We start from the raw sequence: 25,239 nt of genomic DNA on the forward strand, positions 1-25,239 counted from the left end.
GAGCGCCGCCTCCTTCCCTGACGTTTCGCTTCCGGATTTGTTTGTTTTCTCGCGAGGGCGGGGCAGAGACGGCAGGCTGAACCCTTCAGCCTCAGCCTGGGAGTGACGTCAGATGGCTTCAAGGCTTCAGGCTTCAAGGCTTCAGGCTTCCGGCTTCAAGTTTCCGGCTTCACAGAACTGAGGCTTCCGGCTTCAAGTTTCTGGCTTCACAGAACGTGGCTTCAGAACGTTGAGGGTGCGTTTTATTATATTAGATGGGGCGTGGCTGAGGGCGGGTCTATGAGTGAGGGTGACTGGTCCTAGCCTATGAAGACTACAGGATTTTTGTGCTTCTCTGCCTTGGAGTGAGCTTCTCTGCCTTGGACTGAGCTTCAGAATGTTCAAGGTGGGATTTATTAATATAGACTAGTAAAAAAGGCCCGTTTCTGACACAAATGAAACGGGCGCTAGCAAGGTTATATTGATTAGTTGTTTTTTGTTAACCAAATATTTAATATTAAAGTATTGTAATGAGATGGAGTAATAGTGAAGGGTGTATCCACACCCCCTATACCAGCCATGGCGCATATAAACAGACATTATTGAAAATATTATAGTACTATAGGAGAAAAAAATAACGTGTTTTTTTTTCATGATAAATAATCTCTGTAAGCTCTTACAGCTCCAGTATACCCAGTGCAAAATAAGACAGCCAATGTAAATTCTCAAATTGGACATATTACAAACACTAAAATGAAAATAAAATTATTTTTTTCTACCTTTGTTGTCTGGTGACTGTTTTTCTTTGCATATTGGTCCCAGTCTGTGATTCTGCTTTCCTTTGTTTTCGCTTAACTCTTCTGTGCCATTTGTCATTTTTGTCTCATTTTTCTTTGCTTTCTTCAATATTTTTCAGGCTCTCTCTCTGCCCAGATTTAATTCATTCTTACTATCCATTCTTTAATTTCCTTCATCTACCTGTGGCTTTTCATCTTTTCCTCACCCTTGTTCTCCCCATGCCCCTTCCTCTTATTCTCCAGTCTTTCTCTATTCCCCTTTTCCTTCCAGCAGCTCTGCTTTCTCTCTCCATCCTTCCAGTGTCTCCCCTATTTCTTTCTGCATTCTTCCATCCAGCGTCTTCCCTCTTTCTCTCCCCATCCTTCCGTTTTCCCTCTCTCTCTCTCCCCATCCTTCCATCTGTTTTTCCCCCTCTCTCTCCCCATCCTTCCATCTGTTTTCCCTCTCTCTCCCCATCCTTCCATGTTTTTCCCTCTCTCCCCAATCCTTCCATCTGTGTTTTCCCTCTTTCTCCCCATCCTTCCATCTGTTTTTCTCCTCTCTCCCCATCCTTCCATCTGTTTTCCCTCTCTCTCCCCATCCTTCCATCTGTTTTTCCCCTCTCTCCCCAATCCTTCCATCTGTTTTTCCCCTCTCTCCCCAATCCTTCCATCTGTTTTTCCCTCTCTCTCCCCATCCTTCCCTCTGTTGGTTTCCCTCTCTCTCCCCAATCCTTCCCTCTGTTGGTTTCCCTCTTTCTCCCCAATCCTTCCCTCTGTTGGGTTCCCTCTTTCCCTCTCTCCCCAATCCTTCCCTCTGTTGGGTTCCCTCTTTCCCCAATCCTTCCCTCTGTTGGTTTCCCTCTTTCCCTCTCTCCCCAATCCTTCCCTCTGTTTGTTTTCCTCTTTCCCTTTCTCCCCAATCCTTCCCTCTGTTGGTTTCCCTCTTGCCCTCTCTCCCCAATCCTTCCCTCTGTTGGTTTCCCTCTTTCTCTCTCTCCCCAATCCTTCCCTCTGTTGGTTTCCCTCTCTCTCTCTCTCTCTCTCTCCCCAATCCTTCCCTCTGTTGTTTCCCCTCTTTCTCTCTCTCCCCAATCCTTCCCTCTGTTGGTTTCCCTCTTTCTCTCTCTCTCCAATCCTTCCCTCTGTTGGTTTCCCTCTTTCTCTCTCTCCCCAATCCTTCCCTCTGTTGGTTTCCCTCTTTCCCTCTCTCCCCAATCCTTCCCTCTGTTGGTTTCCCTCTTTCCCCAATCCTTCCCTCTGTTGGTTTCCCTCTTTCCCCAATCCTTCCCTCTGTTGGTTTCCCTCTTTCTGTCCCCAATCTTCCCCCCCCCCCCCCCCGGCGACACTCCGGGCGAGTCCTGCACTTAGTTTTTTTTTTAAGACTCAGAACGTGCGAACGATGCAGCCGGCAGCGATTGAAAGAGGCTGTCTGGGCTGGCGTCTGCGTCGGAGCTTCCCTCACCCTCTGCGAGTCCCGCCTTCGTTGTTACAACTTCCTGTTTCATGGGACTCGCAGAGGGTGAGGGAAACTCCGACGCAGACGCCAGCCCAGACAGCCTCTTTCAATCGCTGCCAGCTGCATCGTTCGCGCGTTGTGAGTGTTAAAAAAAAAAAAACTAAGTGCAGGACTCGGCCGGAGTGTCGCGGGGGGGGGGGGGGGGGGGGGGGCGCGGGGCGGGCAAAAAAAGGTGCCGATGCATTGGGGGGGGGGAGTTTTGTTTAGTGTTTGTATCGGAAGGGGGGGTGCTGAGTTGCATGAATTCCTAGGCAGGGGGAGGAGTAGGTACTCCTCCCCCTTTCCTTGTTTTTTTGTGGAGCAGCTGTGCTGGCGACGTCATCCTTGGCTTCACCCAACTCAGCCAATCAGACGTGCTACATGGTCTGTGAGTGTCATTGCTCCACCCACGAGGTCATCACGTTTGACGTGTGGGCGGGGCAGACAGTCATGGATGAAAAATTGATCTCTGGCGCCTCACATTTAGAACGTTGGAAAAGTGAGGCTTCAGAACGTTGGTGGTGCGTTTTATATAGAGAGATGGGGCGAGGCTGAGGGCGGACCTATGAGTGAGGGTGAGTCTAGCCTACCAAGAGTCCTACCAAGAGTGCAGGAGTTCAGTGCTTTAGTGCTTTACTGCCACGGAGTGAGCTTCAGAATGTTTGAGGTGGGTTTATTTATATAGATGTTTCACCAGACATTTGCAAGGGTATTTCCAAATAAATTCCATACTCATCTGAACGGTGTCCTACAACATGGCAAGAAAATATTTCCATTGTATTTGGTTACTACATGGGACATTCAGGAAGATATAAACTCTTTGACCCCATAGAACTGGAGCCCTTAAGTTAAAAAAAATAAACCTGCCATTTATTTATTTATAAAAGTTATAACCCACTAATCCAACACTTTTAGATGGGTAGCAGTTAAGAATTTGAACCAATACCACCACTACACAATGATTACTCTCACACACGTGAACATTATGGGGTGAATTCTATAAATCATGCCTAAAAAAAAAAAATCAGCACTGAAAAAAATGCTTACGCACTATTCTATAAGCCGTGTCTAAAGTTCTGCATGGTTCATAAAATAACGCTTAAGCACAGAGGGTCACGCATAAATATCGGCATGTACATTTGCACCAATAAAAGCGTGGTGCAAATATCCTGCTTAAATTTACAAACAGAACTCAATTATATATTTGTGCGCGTAACTCAAATCTGTAACTCAAATCCACACTCACGATCCACCCTGAAATGCCCACGACCCTCCCATTTCCATGCCCCCTTTTCCAGGACGCGTATAAAATTTAGGCGCGGATCACGCACCCAAATTTACGTGTATAAATGTTAATTGATTTCATTTAGCACCAATAATTGCTTGTTTGGTAACTTTTATAGAATCAGGGGGCATATGACAAGACAAATGGCGTTCAGCATTATTTGTTAAACTCTTGCACATCCCTCACTGGTGCCACCCAAGCAAGATGACCACATCTGAGGAAGATTTGGCATCTTTACATCTGAAGTAACTGCACTTTAAACAAACAATTTGTATTTCACCTTTCAGTGTTTGGAAGGACAGCAGGAAAACTACAAAGCAAGCAGGAGGATTTTTATTAGGACAGATTTACCGCCTTTTTGAAGGAATTCACTCAAGGCAGTGCACAGCAAGAATAAGTCAAACATAAATAATAGATAATTACAGCAGTACATAAGTACATAAGTACATAAGTAGTGCCATACTGGGAAAGACCAAAGGTCCATCTAGCCCAGCATCCTGTCACCGACAGTGGCCAATCCAGGTCAAGGGCACCTGGCACGCTCCCCAAACGTAAAAACATTCCAGACAAGTTATACCTAAAAATGCGGAATTTTTCCAAGTCCATTTAATAGCGGTCTATGGACTTGTCCTTTAGGAATCTATCTAACCCCTTTTTAAACTCCGTCAAGCTAACCGCCCGTACCACGTTCTCCGGCAACGAATTCCAGAGTCTAATTACACGTTGGGTGAAGAAAAATTTTCTCCGATTCGTTTTAAATTTACCACACTGTAGCTTCAACTCATGCCCTCTAGTCCTAGTATTTTTGGATAGCGTGAACAGTCGCTTCACATCCACCCGATCCATTCCACTCATTATTTTATACACTTCTATCATATCTCCCCTCAGCCGTCTCTTCTCCAAGCTGAAAAGCCCTAGCCTTCTCAGCCTCTCTCATAGGAAAGTCGTCCCATCCCCACTATCATTTTCGTCGCCCTTCGCTGTACCTTTTCCAATTCTACTATATCTTTTTTGAGATACGGAGACCAGTACTGAACACAATACTCCAGGTGCGGTCGCACCATGGAGCGATACAACGGCATTATAACATCCGCACACCTGGACTCCATACCCTTCCTAATAACACCCAACATTCTATTCGCTTTCCTAGCCGCAGCAGCACACTGAAATAACAGTACAAAGTATGGCATAGTATACTACTTACAATGTTAACACAATAGATTTTAAAACATTTTAATAGACAGCATGAGCGGCTGCAATCCTCTTAGATCAATATGAGCTTTTTCGTGTACACAACAGGTCACAAACCCTATTCCTTAGGAAAGCGGGAGTTTTAGGTAAGAAGGTGATATTGGGGGTTTGGGTCGGGGAAGAGGCCCCATCATTTTGGGCATGGAGGAATAGACTGCACGCTCTAATGTTGTTAGAACAACAATATGCTAGGTTCTCCCCTAAAAGGTTAAAAACTTTCCATGCAGTTTGGGATGTATATATTAAGTCCCTTCTGCACCGGGTGGGGAGTCTGTTACTGAATGAGGCCTGAGAGCAGTAAAAAGGGGGGGAAGCGGTTCTCCATTGGTGGAGTGCTGAGGATGGAACTTGGAGGATCGTTCCCTGGGGGGGGGGGGGGATTCCTCTCTCGTCCTCTCATTAATTATTATTATTATTTTTTATATCTTTGGGGTCATGGGAGGGGCAGGCTTGGGAGGGAGGGGATGGGGTCTCAGATGACGTATCCACCTTCCAGGTTGGGAAGAGGGAAGAAGATAAGGGGATCAGGACAAGATTTACTGACTAGAAAAAGGGTCCCAACAAATATATTAGAAGATATATGTGTTCTGAGATATAGGCGCCTGGGGGGCCATCTCTTATTGTTATTTTTACGAATATGTATCGGTGGGAGGGCAGGAGGAAAGGGGAAGTTAAAAGGGGGAAGGAACAAAATGGAAAAAAGGAACAACGCAGAGCAGTGTTTTGGACGTAATCGATTTTATAGTCAATAAAACTAGTCTAAACATAATGGATCACTAGGGCTAGAGGGGGGGGGGCATCAGAATCCAAGTCTCCCCTCCATGTAATTGCTATATTGTTGTTCTAGTAACTGTTTTTTTTCTTTAATGTTTCCATTAGTATATACACGATTATGTCCAGTCATAGGGGAGGGGGGGATGACATGTGTTGAAAATGATGAACGACTTACAAGTGATATTTGGAGTGTTATTTAATTGTTTGTTCAATAAAAATTGTTTAAACATAATAGACAGCATGAGGTGTAAACAAATAGGTAAGATAGAATAACAGGAGTAAGAAAACAAGGGGACTAATTTAAGAAAGTGGTACATGAGGTCAGAAAGGTGTGGAAGAGTGGTCTAATGGTTAGCACAGTGGGCTGAGAACCCAGGGAATTGGGTTTGTTTCCCACTGCAGCTCCTTGTGACCCTGGGCAAATTGCTTAACCCTCCATTTCCCCACGTACAAAGCTTAGATTGTGAGCCCACAAGGGAGAGAGTGTCTGAATGCAATATGTAAACTGCTTTGATTGTACCACGGAAAGGCAGTATTTAAATAATCTAACAAAAAATTAAAATACATCAGAGCTTTCCAAAGCTGCAGTGCTGCATTCATTAACTGTCTGCAAACTAAATGTGTGCGTTTGTATCCACACATGCAGTTACCTTCAGATATAAAGCTGGCAATTGATGTCAGGAAAGAAGGAAGAGTCATCGATTCACTTACTTTGGCCATTGCTTCTTCTTGTCCGTTAGGGGAACATAGATTACTCCCATCAACTGTGTCTTCACAATCTGACCATCACTGGTCTTGTCATACTGCTCTAGGACCTGGCTCCCACCTTCTGGCCCAACTGGCAAAATAAGTCTTCCACCTGGTTTTAATTCATCAAGCAACTGAAAAAGAAAACATCAAAAGGAACAGAATCAGAAAAAAAAATCAATATGCAAGTAAATCATATACAAAATCTGTAAGGAACAGATTCTTTCCCTATTGTACTCCTTCTTCAATACTGAACCATAATGCATCTGGTTTATCAAAGCAACAGTTTTCGCCTGTTCTGTGTCTCTGGTAAAATTCTTTCATCCATTAGGTCCTCAACATAAAAAGATACTTCAGAAGTTGTGAAATACTGAACCTTTCTTCATAGTCCCTGTTCACTCTTACCGCCTGGGGTACTGTTGCTGCTGCTGCTCCCACATGTATAGCATCATAAGGTGCTTCTTCAGGGTAACCCTGCCTGCCATCCGCGACTGTGTGAATAAAGAAAGAGGAAGAATAACAGGCAGAAAGATAAAACAGAATCTCTCTGCATTCACATAGATTTTTTGCATATCAGAGGAAGGTTCTTTTATTTATTTACTGGGATTTATTAACCGCATTTATGAAGAGATTCACCCAATGTGGTATACAGCAGGTACATCTCGACATAAGTACATAAGTATTGCCATACTGGGACAGACCAAAGGTCCATCAAGCCCAGCATCCTATTTCCAACAGTGGCCAAACCAGGTCACAAATACTTACAATTTTGTAAACATAACAGTAGTAAAATGATTAAATATAAGCATGAATACAATCAATGAAGTAACTTGGAGACAGGCAAATTGAATCCTAATAATAGGATTAACATGATACAGTGTCAGAAATATACACATTAAAACAGCACACTAGAATAATCATACAAGTGGGAAAAACATACAGAGCATGGTACGTCAAATTCTTTCCAACCCCTCTGTACGTAAATGTGCTTGGGTGTTTGTGAGTGGGTGGGTGCGTGCGCCTGTGCGTGTGTGTTTGTGAGTGGGTGGGGGTTTGTGGATGGGTGCGTACGTCAGTGCGTGTGTGTTTGTGAGTGGGTGGGGTTTGTGGATGGGTGTGTACATGTTGGTATGTTTGTATGCATGCTAGCATGTGTATATGCTCATGTTTGTATGCTTTCTGTGTGTCTCATCAAGAGAGAAGAGCAGAAGGCAGCTAGAAATTTTTATTTCCTTAATCATAATGTTACAGTGAAATCACTGTATATAAACTGCAGCTGTTCAAGCTTAAAGTGGTGGTGCAGTTGGGAAGGAGTAGTTTCTTGGAATGGGGCAATTTCTAGAAGGTAGTTTTAGGAAGTGGGGTAGTTTACAGTTGGTGTGACAGTTGTAGGGGATATTTTTGGAGTGCGGAGGTAGTATGTGGGCTAATGTGGTAGTTGCAGGGAGTAGTTTTTATGTATACAGCAGTTTGCAGAGTGATGGCACAGTTGAAGGGAGTAGCTTTTGGGCTGTGGGGGCAGTCCTGCTAATGGCTAGGCAAACCCTGTTAAATCTGTAGACTAGTGCAGCTGGTTAGAACTGAAAATGGAAATGAGGGTTTATGTAATTTTAAAAAAATGAATTGTACTAAACCTAGACCAATAAGAGTGAAGTTGTTCATTTTGAATTTGTGTCATGTAGCAGTTTCTTATGGACTACACTGTATAAAAATGTAGTATTTCATATTTTGGGAGTATTGGTTGCTCAACTATCCATTGGAATTTGGCTCATGACCTGGTAGGGCCCTGCGGAGTAGCAGAATTCTGTGTAGATTTCAACCAAACATATGATGGTGTTTGTGCAAAAACTGCATAAAGGACTGAATCTCTCTCTGTTATTTTAGCTTCCAAAAGCAGTTTATGCTAAGTAAAGATGAATTATATCAAAAACGCCAGTAAAAGGAAGGTGAAGTTGGTTCCTTACTCCCAATTCCTGGCATTCTATATTTTTTCTGTTTGCAGAAGAAAAACTTGGTGAAGGTCCACAGATGATTAAGATACATATGGGGATTGTATAGATACCATACTGTTCACAGCTGTAAAACTGAACATGGACAAAGTCATGAGATCGGATGAGATACATCCCAGGATAGCGAGGGAGCTTAGAGAGGTTTTGGTGGGTCCTCTAAAGAATGTGTTTTTTTGTAGATTCTTGAACATTAGGGAAGTGCCCCAGGACTGGAGAAAGGCTGATGTGGACCCTCTTCGCAAAGGCAGTAACAGAGAAGAGGTGGTAAACTACAGACCAGTGAGTCTTACCTCGTGGTGGGAAAGGTTAACAGACACACTGCTGAATGAAAAGGATCCACAATCCAATGGTTTAATAAGATCCGAGGCAACATGGCTTTACCAAAGATTTTTCTGACTGGGTGATAAAAGCACTGGCTCAAGGGCATGTTTGATACTGTTCTTCAGAGGAGACTCATAAATAAACTGAGCAGCTTGAGGATGGGACCCAAAGTCTAAACTGGACCAGAAATTGGCTGACTGATAGATGATAGAGGGTGGTGGTAAATGGAATTCTCTCAAAAAAAGAAAGATGAGTAGTGGAGTGCCTCAGGAATCTATCCTTGGGCCAATTCTGTTCAATATATTTGTGAGTGATATTGCTGATAGTTTAGAAGGAAAAGTATGTGTTTTGTGGATGACACGAAGATCAGCAACAGAGTGGAATGTATGAGATGTGATCTACAAAATTAGAAGCTTAGGCTAATACTTGGCAGTTAAGATTTAATGTGAAGAAATGTAGGTGCAGAAATCCAAAGGAGCTGTATATGATATGCGATGTGATATGAAGGACTAGAAGAGAAACCTTGGAGTGGTACTGTCTCAGGATCTCAAACTTACAAAACAATGCGATGGTCAAAGCCAGAAAGATGTGAGGCCACATTGAGAGGGCCATAACCAGCAGAAAAAGGGCGTTGAAAATGCCACTGTACGAGTCATTGCTTCTTGGCTGGCTGACCATCAGCTAAAATTAACCCCCTCCCCCCGGGGTTAAGTAGCATGTAACCTTGTTACTTTTTAGGACTCTACCAGGTACTTGTGACCTCGACTGGCCACTGATGGAAACAGGATACCGCTAGATGGGCCCTTGGTCTGACCCAACTGAGCAACTCTTATGGTGTTTATTTACAACTCTCCATAAAGAGGAAAAAGTGACGAGAAAAGCACTCACCCAACAGTTTCAAACGACCAGAAGTGAGCAGAGTTGGGTCATCCTGTTGGACATTTCGAATTGACTCCCTCACAAGCTCTTCTATGTGTTCAACACCCACCACCTTCCCTGTAGGACCTACCTGGAAAAAAACAAAATACAGAGCCTTTAACTTCCAAGCTGCAACAGAGCAGGTCCTATAATTTAGTCCCTGGTGAGGGTGTATGGATTTTGTTTTCCATTTCTTGTATTTTGCTATGTGCTGAGTGGGCAGAAGCTGCTTTCCTAGAAAGGGCTGGATTAAAAGCAGCTACATCCCTAGTCAGTTTCTGGTGTTTGAGAACCTGCTTACATATCAATAGCTCTTTGTGTTATTTCCTGAAACCAGCTTATTTTGCACTTCTGGGTTAGAATGACTGCTTGAAAACATATGCATAAATCACATAAGTTGGTTGGCTTTAAGCAAGAGGCTCGGTTCACCTCTCCTCACGACATTTTGTCAATCCTCAGAGATGTTAAAGACAAAATATTTGTCACTCATTTTGCAGGAGACAATTGGCGCTCAAAACAGGACCTCACTGACTAAGAATACAGGAAGGCTGTGTCTCTCCTAAAGGGCAGCAACCCTAATAAAGATAATGATGCATGCATTTTTTGGGTGGGTGGGGGGGTGTCTTTCTATGGGAATGGGTAGAAGTGAATTAGAAACAACTGTAATGTGCTGCTTACCATTCTAGCAAAGCAAACCGTTAAGTATCCACTTCCTGATCCCACATCCAGTGCTTTTGCTCCCTCCACCAGTTTGTCCTTCAGCAACTCCAGGGCATGTGCATGCTGTAGAGATAACATCAATCAGCTTATCAGTTCTCTCTCTTACAAGTCAAACAGGGCCTTTGCACCCTTATGAAAGAACTAAGTATAGGTACTGTATGCAGTTTGTTTGGAGTGTTTTAAAAGCACATTTTATAATTCCAAAGCTTCTTTGGCATTCAGAATATTCAAATGATCTCATAGCTGTAAATTTGATTAAACAGTTTTTCGGTGATTATTTGTAACAGACTAATGAATGACACGCAAACCCAAATCTTATTTAGGATGGCAGCAAATTTTGCCCTTACCATATGGGGTGCACTGATGGTAGCTTTGTATCCTGAATGGAAGAGAACAGAAAAATCAGTCATTGTGAGGATTAAGAAACACCCTCCAAGTCTGTAAGCAGTATAGTCATTTACAGGAAGCTCAGTGGTGTGGGAGCCTTTCCACTACCTTACAATTCCACTTAGCTTTCATTCTTTTCCTTCCTTCTCACAGTGGGCATCAGGGGCGTAGCCACGGGTGGGCCTGGGCCCACCCACTTTGGGCTCAGGCCCACCCAGCAACGGTGCACGCTGCAAGCCTTCTTTCCCTCGGGCCCTCCCTCCCCTTCAGGCAGCGCCACAGCCTACAACAAAGCTGCACCGGTTGTCATCATCTTCTGGCAGAGTGGTTAGTTCTGCTGCTTATCTGCAGCGGATCCGCGCGCTACCAGGGCTGTCTGCTGCTGTGACTGCTTCCTCTGCGCTGGCCCCGCCTCTTCGGGCCAGCGCAGAGGAAGCAGTTGCAGCAGCAGACAGCCCTGGCAGCGCGCGGATTGGCTGAGATAAGCAGCAGAAGAACTAACAACTCTGCCATGCAGCGGAGCGGAGTGGAGGAAGGAAGAATAGCTGCCATGTGGCAGCACGGTGCCGCGGCGCACAGCCTCCCGTTGATCTCGCTGCTCCCGCCGCTCCGTACCTCGCGCCTCACACCTTGCACCGCCCGCCTCTCACCTCTCTGTTGCCCAGGCCAGCGGCGCGAAAAAGGAAGCAAGCACAGGAGTCAGATGCTGCAGGCCCCGCAGCCACGCGACGCCCAGGTCACCCCAGTCGAGACCGACGAGACCGAAAGAAGAGTCAAGGTCCGACACCGATCCGATGCCCAGACCCTCCCAGACCTCCGGGGTGGAGAAAGCCGACGGCAAGACCAAGGGAAAGAAAGGCTGCTGCAGTCAGCGTGTCAGTGAGTGGTGGCTGGGGAAAGGGAGGGAAACAAAACTGCAGCATGCTGGCGGGTGGTTGGTTGGTGTGTGTGTGTGTGTGTGGTGGGGGGGTCGTCGGGGAGAGACAGGACCACTGTTGGGATGAGGGAGTGAAACAGGGTAAAGCTAGGTGGGGGAGGGACGGAGAGATGCTGCAATGGGAAAGAGAAGGAGAATTGTTGGATTTGGGTGGGATGGGGAGAGGGAGGGAAAGGGCATGACAGAAAAAAACGTGTTGGACATGGAAGTGTAAGGGAGGGAGAGATGAGAGGGAAAATGTTGAACATGGCATTGAAGTGAGGGAAAGGAAGGATGGAGAGATGGTGGTTGGTGGGGGGGGGGGGGGGGGGGTAGAGAGAGATGTCAAACCAGGGGCTCAAGGCAGGGAGAGGGAGAAAAATTGGACATGAAGGTGGAGACGAGGAGAGGAAAGGAGAGATGCACAAGTGGGGGAGGGGAGAAAGAGGGAAGATGGATCCGGGGAGATAAGATAGACAATGGATGGTAGGGAAGAGAAAGGGGAAAAATGCTGAAAAATGGGGGAGGGGAAAGAGATGGGACAGGAAGATGCTGGTGGTGGGAGGTAAAAGGGATAGGGAAATATCAGGCTACGAAGGTGAGGAGGGTAGAAAGAGGGAACATGGGCTGGAAGGGTGGAGGGAGGGAGACACTGGGAATGGTGGAAAGCATGGGGGAGAGGCCCAGGGAGTGGAGATGGCAAGGAAAAAATGAGAGAATAGTGATCACAGGGGGTAGAAATATAGTAATGGCGCGTAGATCAAAGATAGAAGGGAATGGAAGGCTGAGAATGAGAGAGATGGGGAATGGGAGAGCTAGTGGGTGAAAGGAGATGGAAATGTGATAGATATCTGAAAAGTAAAAAGAAGGAAAAGATTTAGGAAGCGGATGAAATTTGAGTGTACAGAGGCAGAAAATAAAAAAAGGAAGGAAACAGCTAAAATGGAAGGATCAAAATTTCAGAGGTAGGTGTAGTGAGGAAATGAAACGACAGGAGAAAAAAGACAAATGGACAACCGCTTGAAGAATTAGCAGAATACAGACAGAAATTGGAACCAACATGATGGAAAAATAAAATGTCCAGACAATAAAGGTAGGAAAATCATTTTACTTTGAATGTTTTAAATGGAATATGTTAACTTTGGGAAATGTGCATAGCGGATTTCTTTTTATTGTTTTAAGTAGAAAAGGAAATGCGCTTTTGTTTTGTTTTGGGTTTTTTTTCTCCAGTGTTGCAGTATATGCTGAGGTTCCCAGTTCAATTTTGTCTATATATCTTTACTTCTAATTTGTGATCCTTGTTCTGTAATTTGTGAGGGTCTGTCAGTGTGACTTTAACTGCAGATGAGGAGATTGGAGAGGAGAGAGAATTGGGGGAGGGGCTTTATTTTCTGCCCTGGTCACCAGCATGGCTAACGGCAGCCCTGACCCTTGCTGTAGCTAGTGGGGATTCCCAAGCCCTACTAGCTGGGGTCTCTTCTGAAGCTGGCCAGAGATGCCTTCTACTGAGCTTGGCAGATGGGGGCAGCATCCTGGAGCCACTGACAACTAAGCATGTATGGGGTGCTGGCATCAGTGGCTCGAGGAGTTGCTGCTGCTTACTGGGCTTGGTGGAGAGGAGTTCTGGCCATCTTTACTGGAGGCCTTCAGCTGACAGAGATTGGGGATCCTCATCTGCTAAAGTATTTATATATTGAATTGGGAAGTGCTGGGGGAGAGGGGGGAGAGAGAAACCCAAAATTGGCTGTCTGGCTACGCCACTGGTGGGCATTAGCATTCCAGAATTCTTCCCAGTGGACACGGCGCTTCACTGTCTGGACTACATTTTTAACAGCACATACCCTCTCTGGCTCTTTCTGTGCATAAAAGAGCAAGGTAATCTCATAAGGTCGGCACAAGCATAGATAAGACCATATCCCCAATAACGTCAGATCGGGCCTTCAGAATTTGGGTTACTGCATTTTCAGAACTGAAAACTGGGACACATTAGTACTGCTGAGGCACAAGGGCATGAGGGTGGGAGTGGGATTTGAAGAGAAGGTCTACTTCTTCAACCTTAGCTACAACATGGGCAGGAGTACTGGTCAGAAATACATGTACTGGCTAATGGTGCAAAGCCAAAACTGGGACCTTCTATCAACATAACTTTCCAGCACATACGTACACTACAGAGGCCTAAATCAGAAAACATGCAATGCAGATTTAAGAGCCCAGTGCACTGCCACCACCAGGTTTAACCCCCACAGCCTCCCACCCGGTAGCATTATTATCCAGTGACTGCTGCACCAGTATAAATGCCTTAAAGGTAGCCTGCTTTCGTTCCTTTTATTCGTCTATAAAATCCCCTTTACTGCAGCCAGTCCAAGCAACACAGGAGTTTATTAATGAGCTATGGGACTGCAAAATCAATTCCTGTCCACAGATTTTTATCTATATGATTAGAACACCATTATAAAATCAGATATGTGAAAGTCAAAGGCAGCTTTGCTAACAGCAGCATCTCCTTGAGCTGTGTGCTACTGTGATCAGCTTTTGGAGGGTTCTCCTTATGATAGCTCCTTTCGTCCTCTGCACTAGCATGCTTTCAGCACTAACAAGCAATCAAGTACTTAAGAAAAATTTCCACAATGAGAAAAAAAAAACAACAACCCAGAAATTGCTGAATATCTGGAGATAATCAGACCATGGTTTGTTTCGCATGGAACAAAAAGATATTTGGACTGGCTTGAGGGTTATACACCTCTGCCCTATAGCAACTCATGCTTAATAGTTATCTTGCCAACCACTGTAAAACACAGCATCATACAACCTTATTTTTTTTTTAAGTATGTTTATTAATTTTAATATATCAACACACCATATGCAATCCAACAACAAAGCATAACAAAGAATTATCATACAACCTTGTAAATGTAATTGAATCAATGTAATATCTAACAACTGTTAAATGTAAGCTACATTGAACCGAAACTCATTTTTGGATAATTGTATGAATAAATAAAATAAAAATAAATGATTGTCCATATTTTATTCCTCAGTTGTGCAGGTTTTAACAGGATGAAAAGTCAAAATAGCACCTACCTGAAGCCTATTTAACCATAGTAATACAAGTGCCTAGTTGCCTTTGTAAAAGAGGCCCCCCAGATCCAGCCCTAAGAGCATACAAATGCTGATGCACAATTTTACACCTGCTCTGAAAAAAAAAGTATAAATGTGGGCATGTATTTGTGACCCAGGTGTCATTAAGCCTGCTATTAACCCTAGTTCTCACTATGATGGGTAAAATAGGGGCAATCTGTTCCCTGGAATCAGTATGAGTTTGCAACATTAGCATCACATCTAGTACCTTTGCATAGAGCAGCTATTAAGCCCAATACTACAGCATCGCAGTGTAGGTTAAAAATTTGGGTAAAGTAGGGTTGGGGGGAGGAGAGGGGTGATCTTGTACACAACCATTAAATTTGAAAGGGAATTAGGGTAATGAGAGGGGAGGGCATCTTCTCACACAACAAAAATGGGATCAAGAGTTATCCAGCTTTTTGTAGTATGATGTTTTTGCTTATTGTTCTGTTATGCTTGATTGCTGTCCTGTAATCGTTTGCTGTTTTTGTCTAGACTTGTTTGGTTGTCCGATGTTGGATATGTTTGATCCTGAATAAAAACCATTAAACCTTAAGCCCAATACTACAGGAGAGACTGGGAGGGTAGTTGGTGGTCTATATATATATACACTCAAGGTTTTGGAGGGAAAGTATATTTTTTCCTGAATCTTGAAAGCCAGACCGGAGCAGTCTGTCCTGGAAGCAAGTCAACCACCTTGTCTACTTCACCCAAGGTAGCAGGAATAGAGAAATACTCTGTTTCAATAAGAGAGGGAAAGGAGGCTACTTATATCTGTGAGCTATCCTGGAAGCTCTGACTCGGCTCTCACACCTGGCATAGCGTGAAGTAGCCATGTAGAAGGGCTCCTTTTCTACCCATCTGGCCTGAACGCTGGACAAGCCCAAGCCAGGTCTCCAAACTCAGATGAAGACAACAGAAAAAAAAGACTGGAGTGGTGCCTGGAAGTTCCTTCATATTCAAATTGAGGAATATTAGTGCCTAGGTGGACTCGGTCACCAGGAGAAATTCCTACAACCCCATAAGGAAAGGGGATTCTATACCAGCTAACTCAGCTAGGTCCCAAGAACCTGCCTGTAGCACCCAGAGTGAAGTGAGTGAGAGGAGTGAAAGGATGAGCATACCTTCTTCTTGAGGAAGGAGGAGAGTATTGCTCTTATTTCTATTGTAAACCTATTGAAAAACAAAAACTAAAACGACCTCAATCATTCATTATTACTCATCTGGATTATTGACAGTTCCTGAAGTTTGACCCCCACTGGGATACTATTAAATTGGAATACCAGTCACTTTTGTGCGTGTGTGGAGGGGACTCATTTATACCAACACCCTGCTGAGGAACAAACCCCAGTGGTGTCACTAGGGACCAAGAAAGGGGTAAAGAGTGAGACCTTCTCTCCCATGTGACTCCTCTTCATCATTTGTATAGCCCTAGAGACTGCTGTCGAACAGGTATCCACCTGGGAGTCCCTACATATGCTACTTGTGTATTTTATAAAATATATAGAAATATGGAAAATGATAACATAAAAAAAACCAAACTGCTTATACAATCTGCCTAACCATATTAACTACTGAGCTCTACAATTCCTTCATCTCTCTCAGAAATTCTCCATGCTTTCTTGAATTTGGAAATCATCCTCATCTTCACAGTCCACATATCCACCACCCTTTCCATAAGGAAATATTTCCTTAGGTTACTCCTGAGACTATCGTCCTCTTTCTAGAACCCTTATTCTAGGGCTTCCCTTTACTTGAAAGAGGCCAATCTCCTGTGAATTTATACCATGGAGGCATTTAAATGTTTCTCTCGTATTAGGTACTCCTTTTCTTGGATTATTTTTTGTCACATTTGCTAATGCTCTCATAGATGTGGGCTTAATTATATGTGATATTCTTGAATAATTTCTTTGTTACATTATGGAAAACTTCTTGTTTCTTTGACAAATTGAAAAATAAATATAATAGTAAATGTTTCCATATCTCCCCTCTCTCACTTTTCACTTAATTTAATTGTATTTCATTTTGTAATAATTTATTACCCACCCATCACTCTTCTGCTAGGCAGTTTGCAACATCACAGCCCTAACATTAATATATACACAAATATAATTAAAATCAAGTACAGTATAAAGTATACAGACTTAGGGCCCTGTTTACTAAGCAGCGTTATAGGCATGTTAACATTTTTAACACGCGTTAACCATGTACACACCTACAATATCCCTTTAGGCGCCTACATGGTTAGTGTACGCGCTAAGTGTAGGCACGCTAAAAACACTAATACACTTTAGTAAACAGGGCCCTTAAATCCTTAAGTCTCTGCCCATGTATGATTAAGACCTCTGACCATGTTGTTCCATTATTTTACTGCACAAAACTTTACTGCAGGCTTCACTAATCTGTGGTATGCACTTAACTATGTACTTTTGCCATCACTATCCTCCAGGTGCCTTACCTATAGTCTGAGGAGAGTCCATATATGGAAAATACTTGATGTAATGGGCCCTGTCAGTGGACAGCATCACATCAAAAACACGTTCAGACTTGATCACTTCATTTTCTACAATCCAAAGAGAGATTAAGAAAAAAGGGATGAGCAACACTCTTTCCTACCGCAAATTATACTCTCAAATAAATTAGTGCTGGCCGCCCTTGGTTCTAGCAGCTTAACAGAATACAGGAGCTCACACTCTTGGGGAGCACAGAGAGGGCTGGATTCTGTAAATGGTGTCCAAAGTTAGGGACCGAAAAGATCTGTGCTAAACTATTATTCTGCAATAATATTCTAACAACCACAAAGATGCTTCAAGTCTTCCTTATTCCACCATACCTGCTGGTTTAAAATTCCCCACCTCCCAGTCCAAGATATGCTTCACTTGTGCCACCAGGTAAAGTCTACAATTGGGTAATGTCAGGCCGCCTCCCTCTCTATAATTTTTTTTTTGCAATTCTCAATCCTTTTCCCACTAGAAAACAACGATTTTTCACCCAGGAGCATTTGAATCAGCTCAACTACTGTGAATGGAAATAGGTGGGCTCTACTTTATTTTTGGAAATTGAGCTAATTTACTGTTGTTCCCTGTGACCTTGGCCAAAGTTATTAACCCCCCTCCCCTCATTGCCTCAGGTACAGATATATAGTTAAATATATTCATGGTGCAGTGTCCGAATGCATTATTTTACCACAGTTCCTAATTTATGCAATGGGATCTAGTTACTGATAATGCACGTTAATGGTGTTAGAGTGCGCTAATGTGGTAGCGCACATTAGTTAATTCCAGCTGTTTGAATGTATGCCCTCTGGGGACAGGAAAATACCCTCTGCACCTTTAACGTGACTTGAGCTTCTTTTGAAAAGGAGCAAGCTAAAACATATGACAAAGGTATAAAGACTTTGTAATAAGAAACCAAAAAGTCTTGATTGCATATTACCTTTTGAAACTTCTATAAGAGCTCTTTCAAACTGAAAGTGTAGAGTATGCACTGTAGAGCAGTGAAACAAATTCCAGTGTCAATACATTGGAAGCAGTCTTGTTTTTATAGAGAGAATATGAAATATATAAAAGGGTGTGATGTTTATTAGGCACTGTAGAATGGGGTGGGGGTGGGGTCTTCTGGCATACCACCTGACCTCATCTGGCTGCAGCAAGACCTATTTCTGTGCTTGTGCTCCTCTTCCCTTGCTCTCTCCCAGAAAAACAGTTAATCCCTACCACAGCTCTTGCTGTTCCTCCTGCTGCTATCAATCCTGTGCTTGCCACTGAGCACTCTCTCAGGGGCAGCATGAAGGGCAAGGACATACACCCCTCATTCATCCTCCTTCTCCAGCTGATGGTAGGGTGTGCATGATCCTTCTGCTTTGAGATGCAACTGAGATGCATTGAACACTGCACTATGTTATCAGCTGTGGCCTAGGGGAGCTGTTTTTCTCGTCAGACCCTGATCTGTGAAAACTGCAGTACCAGGGCCACTGGGGGGGGGGGGGGGGGGGGGCAAAATTTCCCAGGCCTCCAAGGGGGGCCTGGCACCGGGGTCTCTCTCTCTCTCTCCTGCCGGGCCCCGAGTGATCGCGTCCCAACAGGAGCAGGAGAGAGAAAACTCCGGCGCCACAGCCGGGCGCCACAGCCGGGCCCCCCTTGGCAGCTGAGGAGGACCCAGAGGAGCAACTCCAGCGCTGCTCTTCTGCCCAGCTGAACGTGGCTTTTTCTCTCAGGGCGCATGCTTGGTTTTGAAACCGAGCATGGCCTGAGAGAAAAAGCAGCCAAAAGGGCAGGCAATCGGCAGAAGAGCAGCGCTGGAGGAAGACGTCTTCTGCTGGTGGGGCCTCGGGATCCCCACCAGCCAACAAGGTATTTCGGCAGCAGCCACGATTGGGGGGGGGAGGGGTTGGCACCGGCAGCCCTGCCCCGGGTCCAGCACCGGCGCTTATTGTGACATTTCCTTCACCCTCTCCCAGACATTGGGCTCTTACTTCCCTTTAAGGATTTCATAATTGTTAACATAGCCTGTCATCTTAAAAAGATTCCACTCCCCTGGCAAAGATAACCTAGCCCTAATATATCTCCCAATAGCATTTCTTCTAGAAACACTGGCTGTGGGGGAACTTACTGCACCCCTATTCCAGTCACTGTCAGGAAGAACTGTTTTGGAGAACGCTGCAGTAGTTGGAGCTATGAAATGTTCAAGCTTCACTAGCTGCAGCCACCAAAACTCAGAGGGGCTGGATCTGTTACTGACAATACAAATGCACAGAAGCTTTGAATTAGAACTGTTGCTTTAACTCTGGAAAATGAAGTAAGTGCAGCCTGGGAAATCTGGCTCTGATAAAATCAGAAGGCCTGATGTTAAATGAGCAAGTTCTATAATGAAAACTCTTTCATGAAATATGAAATTCCACTTGATGAGAGCTGTAGCCCTGCCTCTTACATTGTTCCTTATGTTCTGCTGGAGTCAGTACTCACTGCGGAGGTTGTTGATAAGCTCAGCATGCGTTTTCCCACTTGAGATCCAAGCCATGGTTCTAGTGAGAAGCAGTCCCATGGGTAAGGCGAAAGTTGCCAGTCGCATTTTATAGAATCTCATATGTCACACTCCTCAGGCCTGCCCTTAGCCTAGAAATACAGTAAGGCCAATTTATGACAGGCAGAAATTAGACCCAAGCTCCTGTAGTGCAGCACTGGCCAGAATTAAGAATAGAACATCAAGTTACTTGAAGCAGAAATGGTATGGAGAGTTCAAATGCTGTCAAACTGTAAATTTATAGGGCAGGCTGATTATTCCAAGCTATAGGAATCGTGCACTGCAATTAGGGGAAACTTTTTATAAACGATTTAAGTCTGTAGAACATTTTACACATTCAGACACACCTATAAAATTGTCCCAGCACATACACACATAAAAGTAGACACTCAGAAAACATACTGCCTGCTTTTATATGCTATTTCCCAGATGTTATACATATGAAACTAAAAAGATATGTTCCAAATTTTGTGCTTGATCCTGAGATGTGTGTGCAACTTTATTGCTTAATGAACCACTTAACGCCAATAACTGAACTGTAATCATTATTGGTGTTAATTGACCTCAACTGTGAGCTGCACGTGCATCTTGCTATGTGCTGTAACACTACTTGCACAAAACTCATGTTGCACAACCCAAAAGGGGGCATGGCCATAGGAGGGCCATGGGTGGGTCATGAGTGCTGTCACAAGATGTGCACAGTGATACAGAATTTGAGGGATCCATGCCTAACTTATGTGCCAGGATTTACACCAGATTTTACTTTGCATAAATCCTCGCAACCAAAGTTTGGTGTGGGACTCGGCTCTAAATGTTATTCTATAAACGGCACATACAACTTGAGCACTGTTTATAGAATAGTGCTCCGCACCAATGTTTTTCAGCCCCATTTACTGAATCTAGTCCTATATATGTAGGTGTTTCCACGGGTGGAGTGCAGCAAGATCAGCACTCAACTTTCTTACTGTGTTACACATATAGCATAAAAAATGGCGGCACCTAAAAACCAGTATGGTCCATCTAGTCTGCCCAGTAAGGTGGCTAGAGTTGTACCTGCATCTCTCTATGCCCTTGTTAGTCTTGTTCCATGCAGGTTACATCCTTCTATTCCTTGCTTAAAGTGGGTAGGTCATTTAAGTTCTGCTTTGATTCCATCCTCTTGCTGTATAAGGATCCTCTGTGTTTAACCCCAAGCATTTTTGAATCCTGTCACTGTTTTTTTGTCCCCACCACTTTTTCAGTTGAAAAGTATTTCCTGATGTTACTCTAAAGTTTACCTCCTTGGAACTTCAATTCATGTCCCTAGATCTAGGGACATGTCCCCTGCCTCTTACAAAAATGTGTTTGTAAATTAATACTTTTTAAAAGTCTGTATCATATCTGCCCTGTCCTCTCTTTCCTCTAGGGTATATATATTCAAGTCTCTTCTCATACGTCCTTTGGCACAAACCCCATACCATTTTTGTTGCCTTTCTACGAACCGCTTCGTCTTTTTACGTCCTTAGTGAGATACAGCCTCCAAAATGGAATACTCCAAATGGAGCCTCATCAACGACTTGTCCAAGGTTATTAACATTTGTTCTCTTCTGCTGGTTATGCCTCTTTCTATGTAGCCTAGCATCCTTCTGGCTTTGGTTATCGCCTTTTTAGACTGTTTACCACCTTAAGATCCTCAGATACTATCATCACAGGGTCGCTCTCTTGGTCCAGCTTATCAGTCTCTCACCCTCTACTGCATATAACTCCACTGGATTTCCACACCCCAAGTGCATCATTCTGCACTTTTTCACATTAAATGTTAAACTGCCTCACGTTAGACCATGCTGTCTACTCCCTTCGTGTCATACACAAAAAGACAAACTTACTTTCAACTCTTGCGCCATGTCTCCAACAAAAGATATTGAACAGAATCCACCCCAGTACCAATCACTGAGGCACTCCACTTCTCACCTTTCATTCCTCTGAGTGAATTCCAATTGCCACCATTCTTTATCTTATGTTTATAGTTTAATTAGCACTTAATATACCACTCTTAATACAATGTACAACAGATTGGTGTACAATAAAAAATTGTTAAAGAGGCAGAAAGGAATGCATTAATTATAAAGGACAAGAAAGACCCCTTTCAAGAACAGAAAATTTAAATAAAATATAAAATAGGATTCAGATAAGAATTACAATAGCTATAATGACTACAGGTAGTCCGTCCCAGGCCAGTCAAATACAGAAGTTAATCAGAGGGAAAAGGCCTGTGTAAACAAACAGGTCTTGAACACAACCTTAAACCTAGTAAATATGGGTTCCGCTTTTAGTTCATGGGAGGAGTTTCATAAATGTAAACCTAGAAATCATGGATTACCTTCTGTCAATCTATCACTTTCTAATCTAGTTCACCCTCTTGGGTCCTAACTTCAGTTTATTCATGGGCCTCTTATCAAAATCTTTGCTGAAATCCTAGTAGACAACAGGCAAAAAAAAGTGAGGTAGATCCAAGGAGAATATCAACTGGTTTTTATTGGAAAAACAGCTTAAAAGACGACCCGACACTGCCATGTTTCGGCCCAAAAGGCCTGCAAATCCAAGTAGACTACATCCAGCATATGTCCTTGATACAGTTCTCTGGTCACCTAGTGAAAGAAAATCAATCAGATTTGTTTGGCACAGTCTTTCTTTGGTAAAGCCATATTGTCTCGGAAACTTTGACCTTATTGAATTCTATAAAGTTCACTATCCTTTCCTTCAGCAGAGTCTCCATTATTTTTCCAATCACCAAAGTGAGACTTACCAGCCTGTATTTTCCAACAACTTCCCTGTCTCCAATTTTGTGAAGAGGTACCACATCTCCTCTTTTCCAATCCCATGGAACGTCTTCCATCTCCAAGGATTTATTAAACAAATCTTTAAGAGGACATGAAAGAACCCCATAAGAACATAAGAATAGCCATACTGGGGCAAAGTGATGGTCCATGTGGAGGGGCATAATCGAATGCAAACGCCCATGTGTAAGAACGTCCATCTCCGAGAACGGGTCCGTGAAGGGGTGGGCCGAATCGTATTTTCGAAAAAGATGGACATTTATCTTTAGTTTTGCAAATATGGTTTGTGCCAGGCAAATGCATTGGATGTGGGCGTTTTTGAGATGTGGGCGTTTGTTTGAGCTGGGCGTTTTTGTTTTTCAGCGATAATCGAAACCGAAGCGTCCCAGCTCAAAAATGACCAAATCCAAGGGTTTGGGTCGTGAGAGGGGCCAGGACTCGTAGTGCACTGGTCCCCCTCACATGTAACACAAGCTAGTGAAATCACAGAGCCCAATACCCTACACCCACCACAATGCAATGCTGATGTGACCCTGCAGTGCATCCGAGAGCCACATCTGACCCAGGGAAAGGCTGTGAGAGGATTGAACACATTCTGCTGTCATGGAGGTGGGAACGGAATTTGAGGGTGGCATAGAGGCTGGGAAATAAGGTGTTTGCAAGTGGGTTTTTTTTGGTGGGAGGGGGTTAGTGACCACTGGGGGAGTCAGGGGAGGTGATTCCCGATTCCATTCGGTGGTCATCTGATCATTTAGGGCACTTTTTTGGGACCTGTTCATGAGAAAAAAAGGGTCCAAAAAAGTGTCCTAAATTCTCACTAAAAACGCCTTTCTTTTTTCCATTATCAGCCGAGCGCACCCATCTCTGCTCGGCCAATAACCACGCCCCAGTCCCGCCTTCACCACGCCTCCGACATGCCACCGTCAACTTTATTCGTTCCCGCAACGGAGTGCAGTTGAAGACGACCAAAATCGGCTTTCGATTATACCGATTTGGCCGCCCATGGGAAACGGACGCCCATCTCCCGAACATGGGCGTTTTTCTCCTTTCGAAAATAAGCAGGCTAACCTAGTATCCTGCTTCCAGCAGTGGCCTATCCAGGTCACAAGTACCTGGCAAAATCCCAAATAGTAGCTAGATTCCATGCTACCAATCTCAAGGACAGCAGTGGCTTTCTGCATTTCTATCTCAATAGCAGACTATGGACTTTTCCTCCAGAAACTTTTCTAAACCTTTTTTAACCCATTTACGCTAACCATTGTTACAACTGTTACTATACCCTCTGGTAACAAGCTACAAAGCTTAACTATTTGTCGATTGAAAAAATATTTCCTCCTATTCATTTGAAATTATTACCATGTAACTTCATTGAGTGCCCTGTAGTCTTTGTACTTTTTGAAAGAATAAGGAATCGATTCAAGTTTACCCATTCTACACCACTAAGGATTTTGTAAACCTCTATCGTATCCCCCCTTAGTCAGAAAGCAGAACACAGCTTTTCCTCATTTGAGAGGATTTCCATCCCGTTTATCATTTTGGTCACCCTTCTTTGAACCTTTTCTAATTCCAATATATCTTTTTTTGAAATATGGCAACCAGAACTACACATAGTACTCAAGGTGAGCTTGCACCATGGAGCAATACAGAGGCATTATAGTATTTTATATCTTATTTTCTATCCCTTTCCTAATAATTTATAGCATTCTGGGCATAAGGTTTCAGCATATTATCCAAGACGACATCTAGATCTTTTTCTTGGGTGCTAGTAAATTGTGATTTGGATTATTTTTCTTATCACTTTGCATTTATCCACATTAAATTTCATCTGCTATTTGGAAGCCCAGTCTTCCAATTTCCTAAGCTCTTCCTGCAAAGTTTTCACAGTCTGCAAGCATTTTAACAACTTTGAATAGTTAGGCAATTAAATTTGCAGATGATGCACAACTCATCATGCCCATTTCTAGATCATTTATAAATATGTTAAATAGCACCGGTCCCAGTACAGATCCCTGGAGCACTCCATTATTCATCCTCCTCCACTGAGAGAAATGAAATTTAACCCTACCCTCTGTTTTCTATTAACCAGTTTCTAATCCACAACTGAACATTATGGTTTATGGACATTTGATTTTTAAAAAATACTTTAGTTACTAAGCAAATCAAAGCAATTTACAATAAAAGTTCAAGCAGAAAGACACAGAACAGGTATAATTCATTCTAAAGGAACATGCAAACTACAAAATAGCAATTGGCTGCAGCATTGTCCAGCACAGATTCCTCCCCCCTCCCCCCAGTCACTGAGACTTGTGTCCCAACAAGTTCCCAAAGGCAAGAGTAAAAAATATGTCTAATTTAGCTTTGAATATGCTGAAAGACAACGGGAAAGGGGGAGGGTATTCCATAGAAAAGGCGCAAAAAAGTAGGAGGCAATTCTTTTAGTCAAGCGCCCTCCCTGCCCATCTTCAAATCCTTACTCAAAGCCCACCTCTTCGATGTCGCCTTCGGCACATAACCATTATACCTCCATTGAGAAAATCTAGACTACCCCAACCTGACATTTCGTCCTTTAGATTGTAAGCTCCTTTGAGCAGGGACTGTCCTTCTTCGTTAAACTGTACAGCGCTGCGTAACCCTAGTAGCGCTCTAGAAATGTTAAGTAGTAGTAGTAGTAGATTCATAGTGGGCCCTCAAAGAACTAGG

At 43.6% G+C, this 25,239-nt stretch overlaps 1 protein-coding gene across 4 annotated transcripts in view; it reads right to left on the reverse strand.

The window, feature by feature from the left end:
* LOC115477878 (protein-L-isoaspartate(D-aspartate) O-methyltransferase-like) overlaps nucleotides 1-25,239 on the reverse strand; it is a 45,323-nt gene that overhangs the window by 9,126 nt on the left and 10,958 nt on the right. For all 4 annotated transcript variants that reach the window (XM_030215001.1, XM_030214998.1, XM_030214999.1 and 1 more), the window contains 7 exons: nucleotides 19,666-19,815; nucleotides 17,160-17,264; nucleotides 10,626-10,657; nucleotides 10,237-10,341; nucleotides 9,529-9,649; nucleotides 6,716-6,801; nucleotides 6,275-6,444 (listed from right to left, as the gene is read on the reverse strand). In XM_030215001.1, the coding sequence (XP_030070861.1) occupies nucleotides 6,275-6,444; nucleotides 6,716-6,801; nucleotides 9,529-9,649; nucleotides 10,237-10,341; nucleotides 10,626-10,657; nucleotides 17,160-17,264; nucleotides 19,666-19,786 (740 nt within the window). In that variant the 5' untranslated portion in view covers nucleotides 19,787-19,815. The remainder of the gene's footprint in view (nucleotides 1-6,274; nucleotides 6,445-6,715; nucleotides 6,802-9,528; nucleotides 9,650-10,236; nucleotides 10,342-10,625; nucleotides 10,658-17,159; nucleotides 17,265-19,665; nucleotides 19,816-25,239) is intronic.

The sequence above is a fragment of the Microcaecilia unicolor genome, chromosome 9, assembly GCF_901765095.1.
Source record: "Microcaecilia unicolor chromosome 9, aMicUni1.1, whole genome shotgun sequence".
Classification (NCBI taxonomy): Eukaryota; Metazoa; Chordata; class Amphibia; order Gymnophiona; family Siphonopidae; genus Microcaecilia; species Microcaecilia unicolor.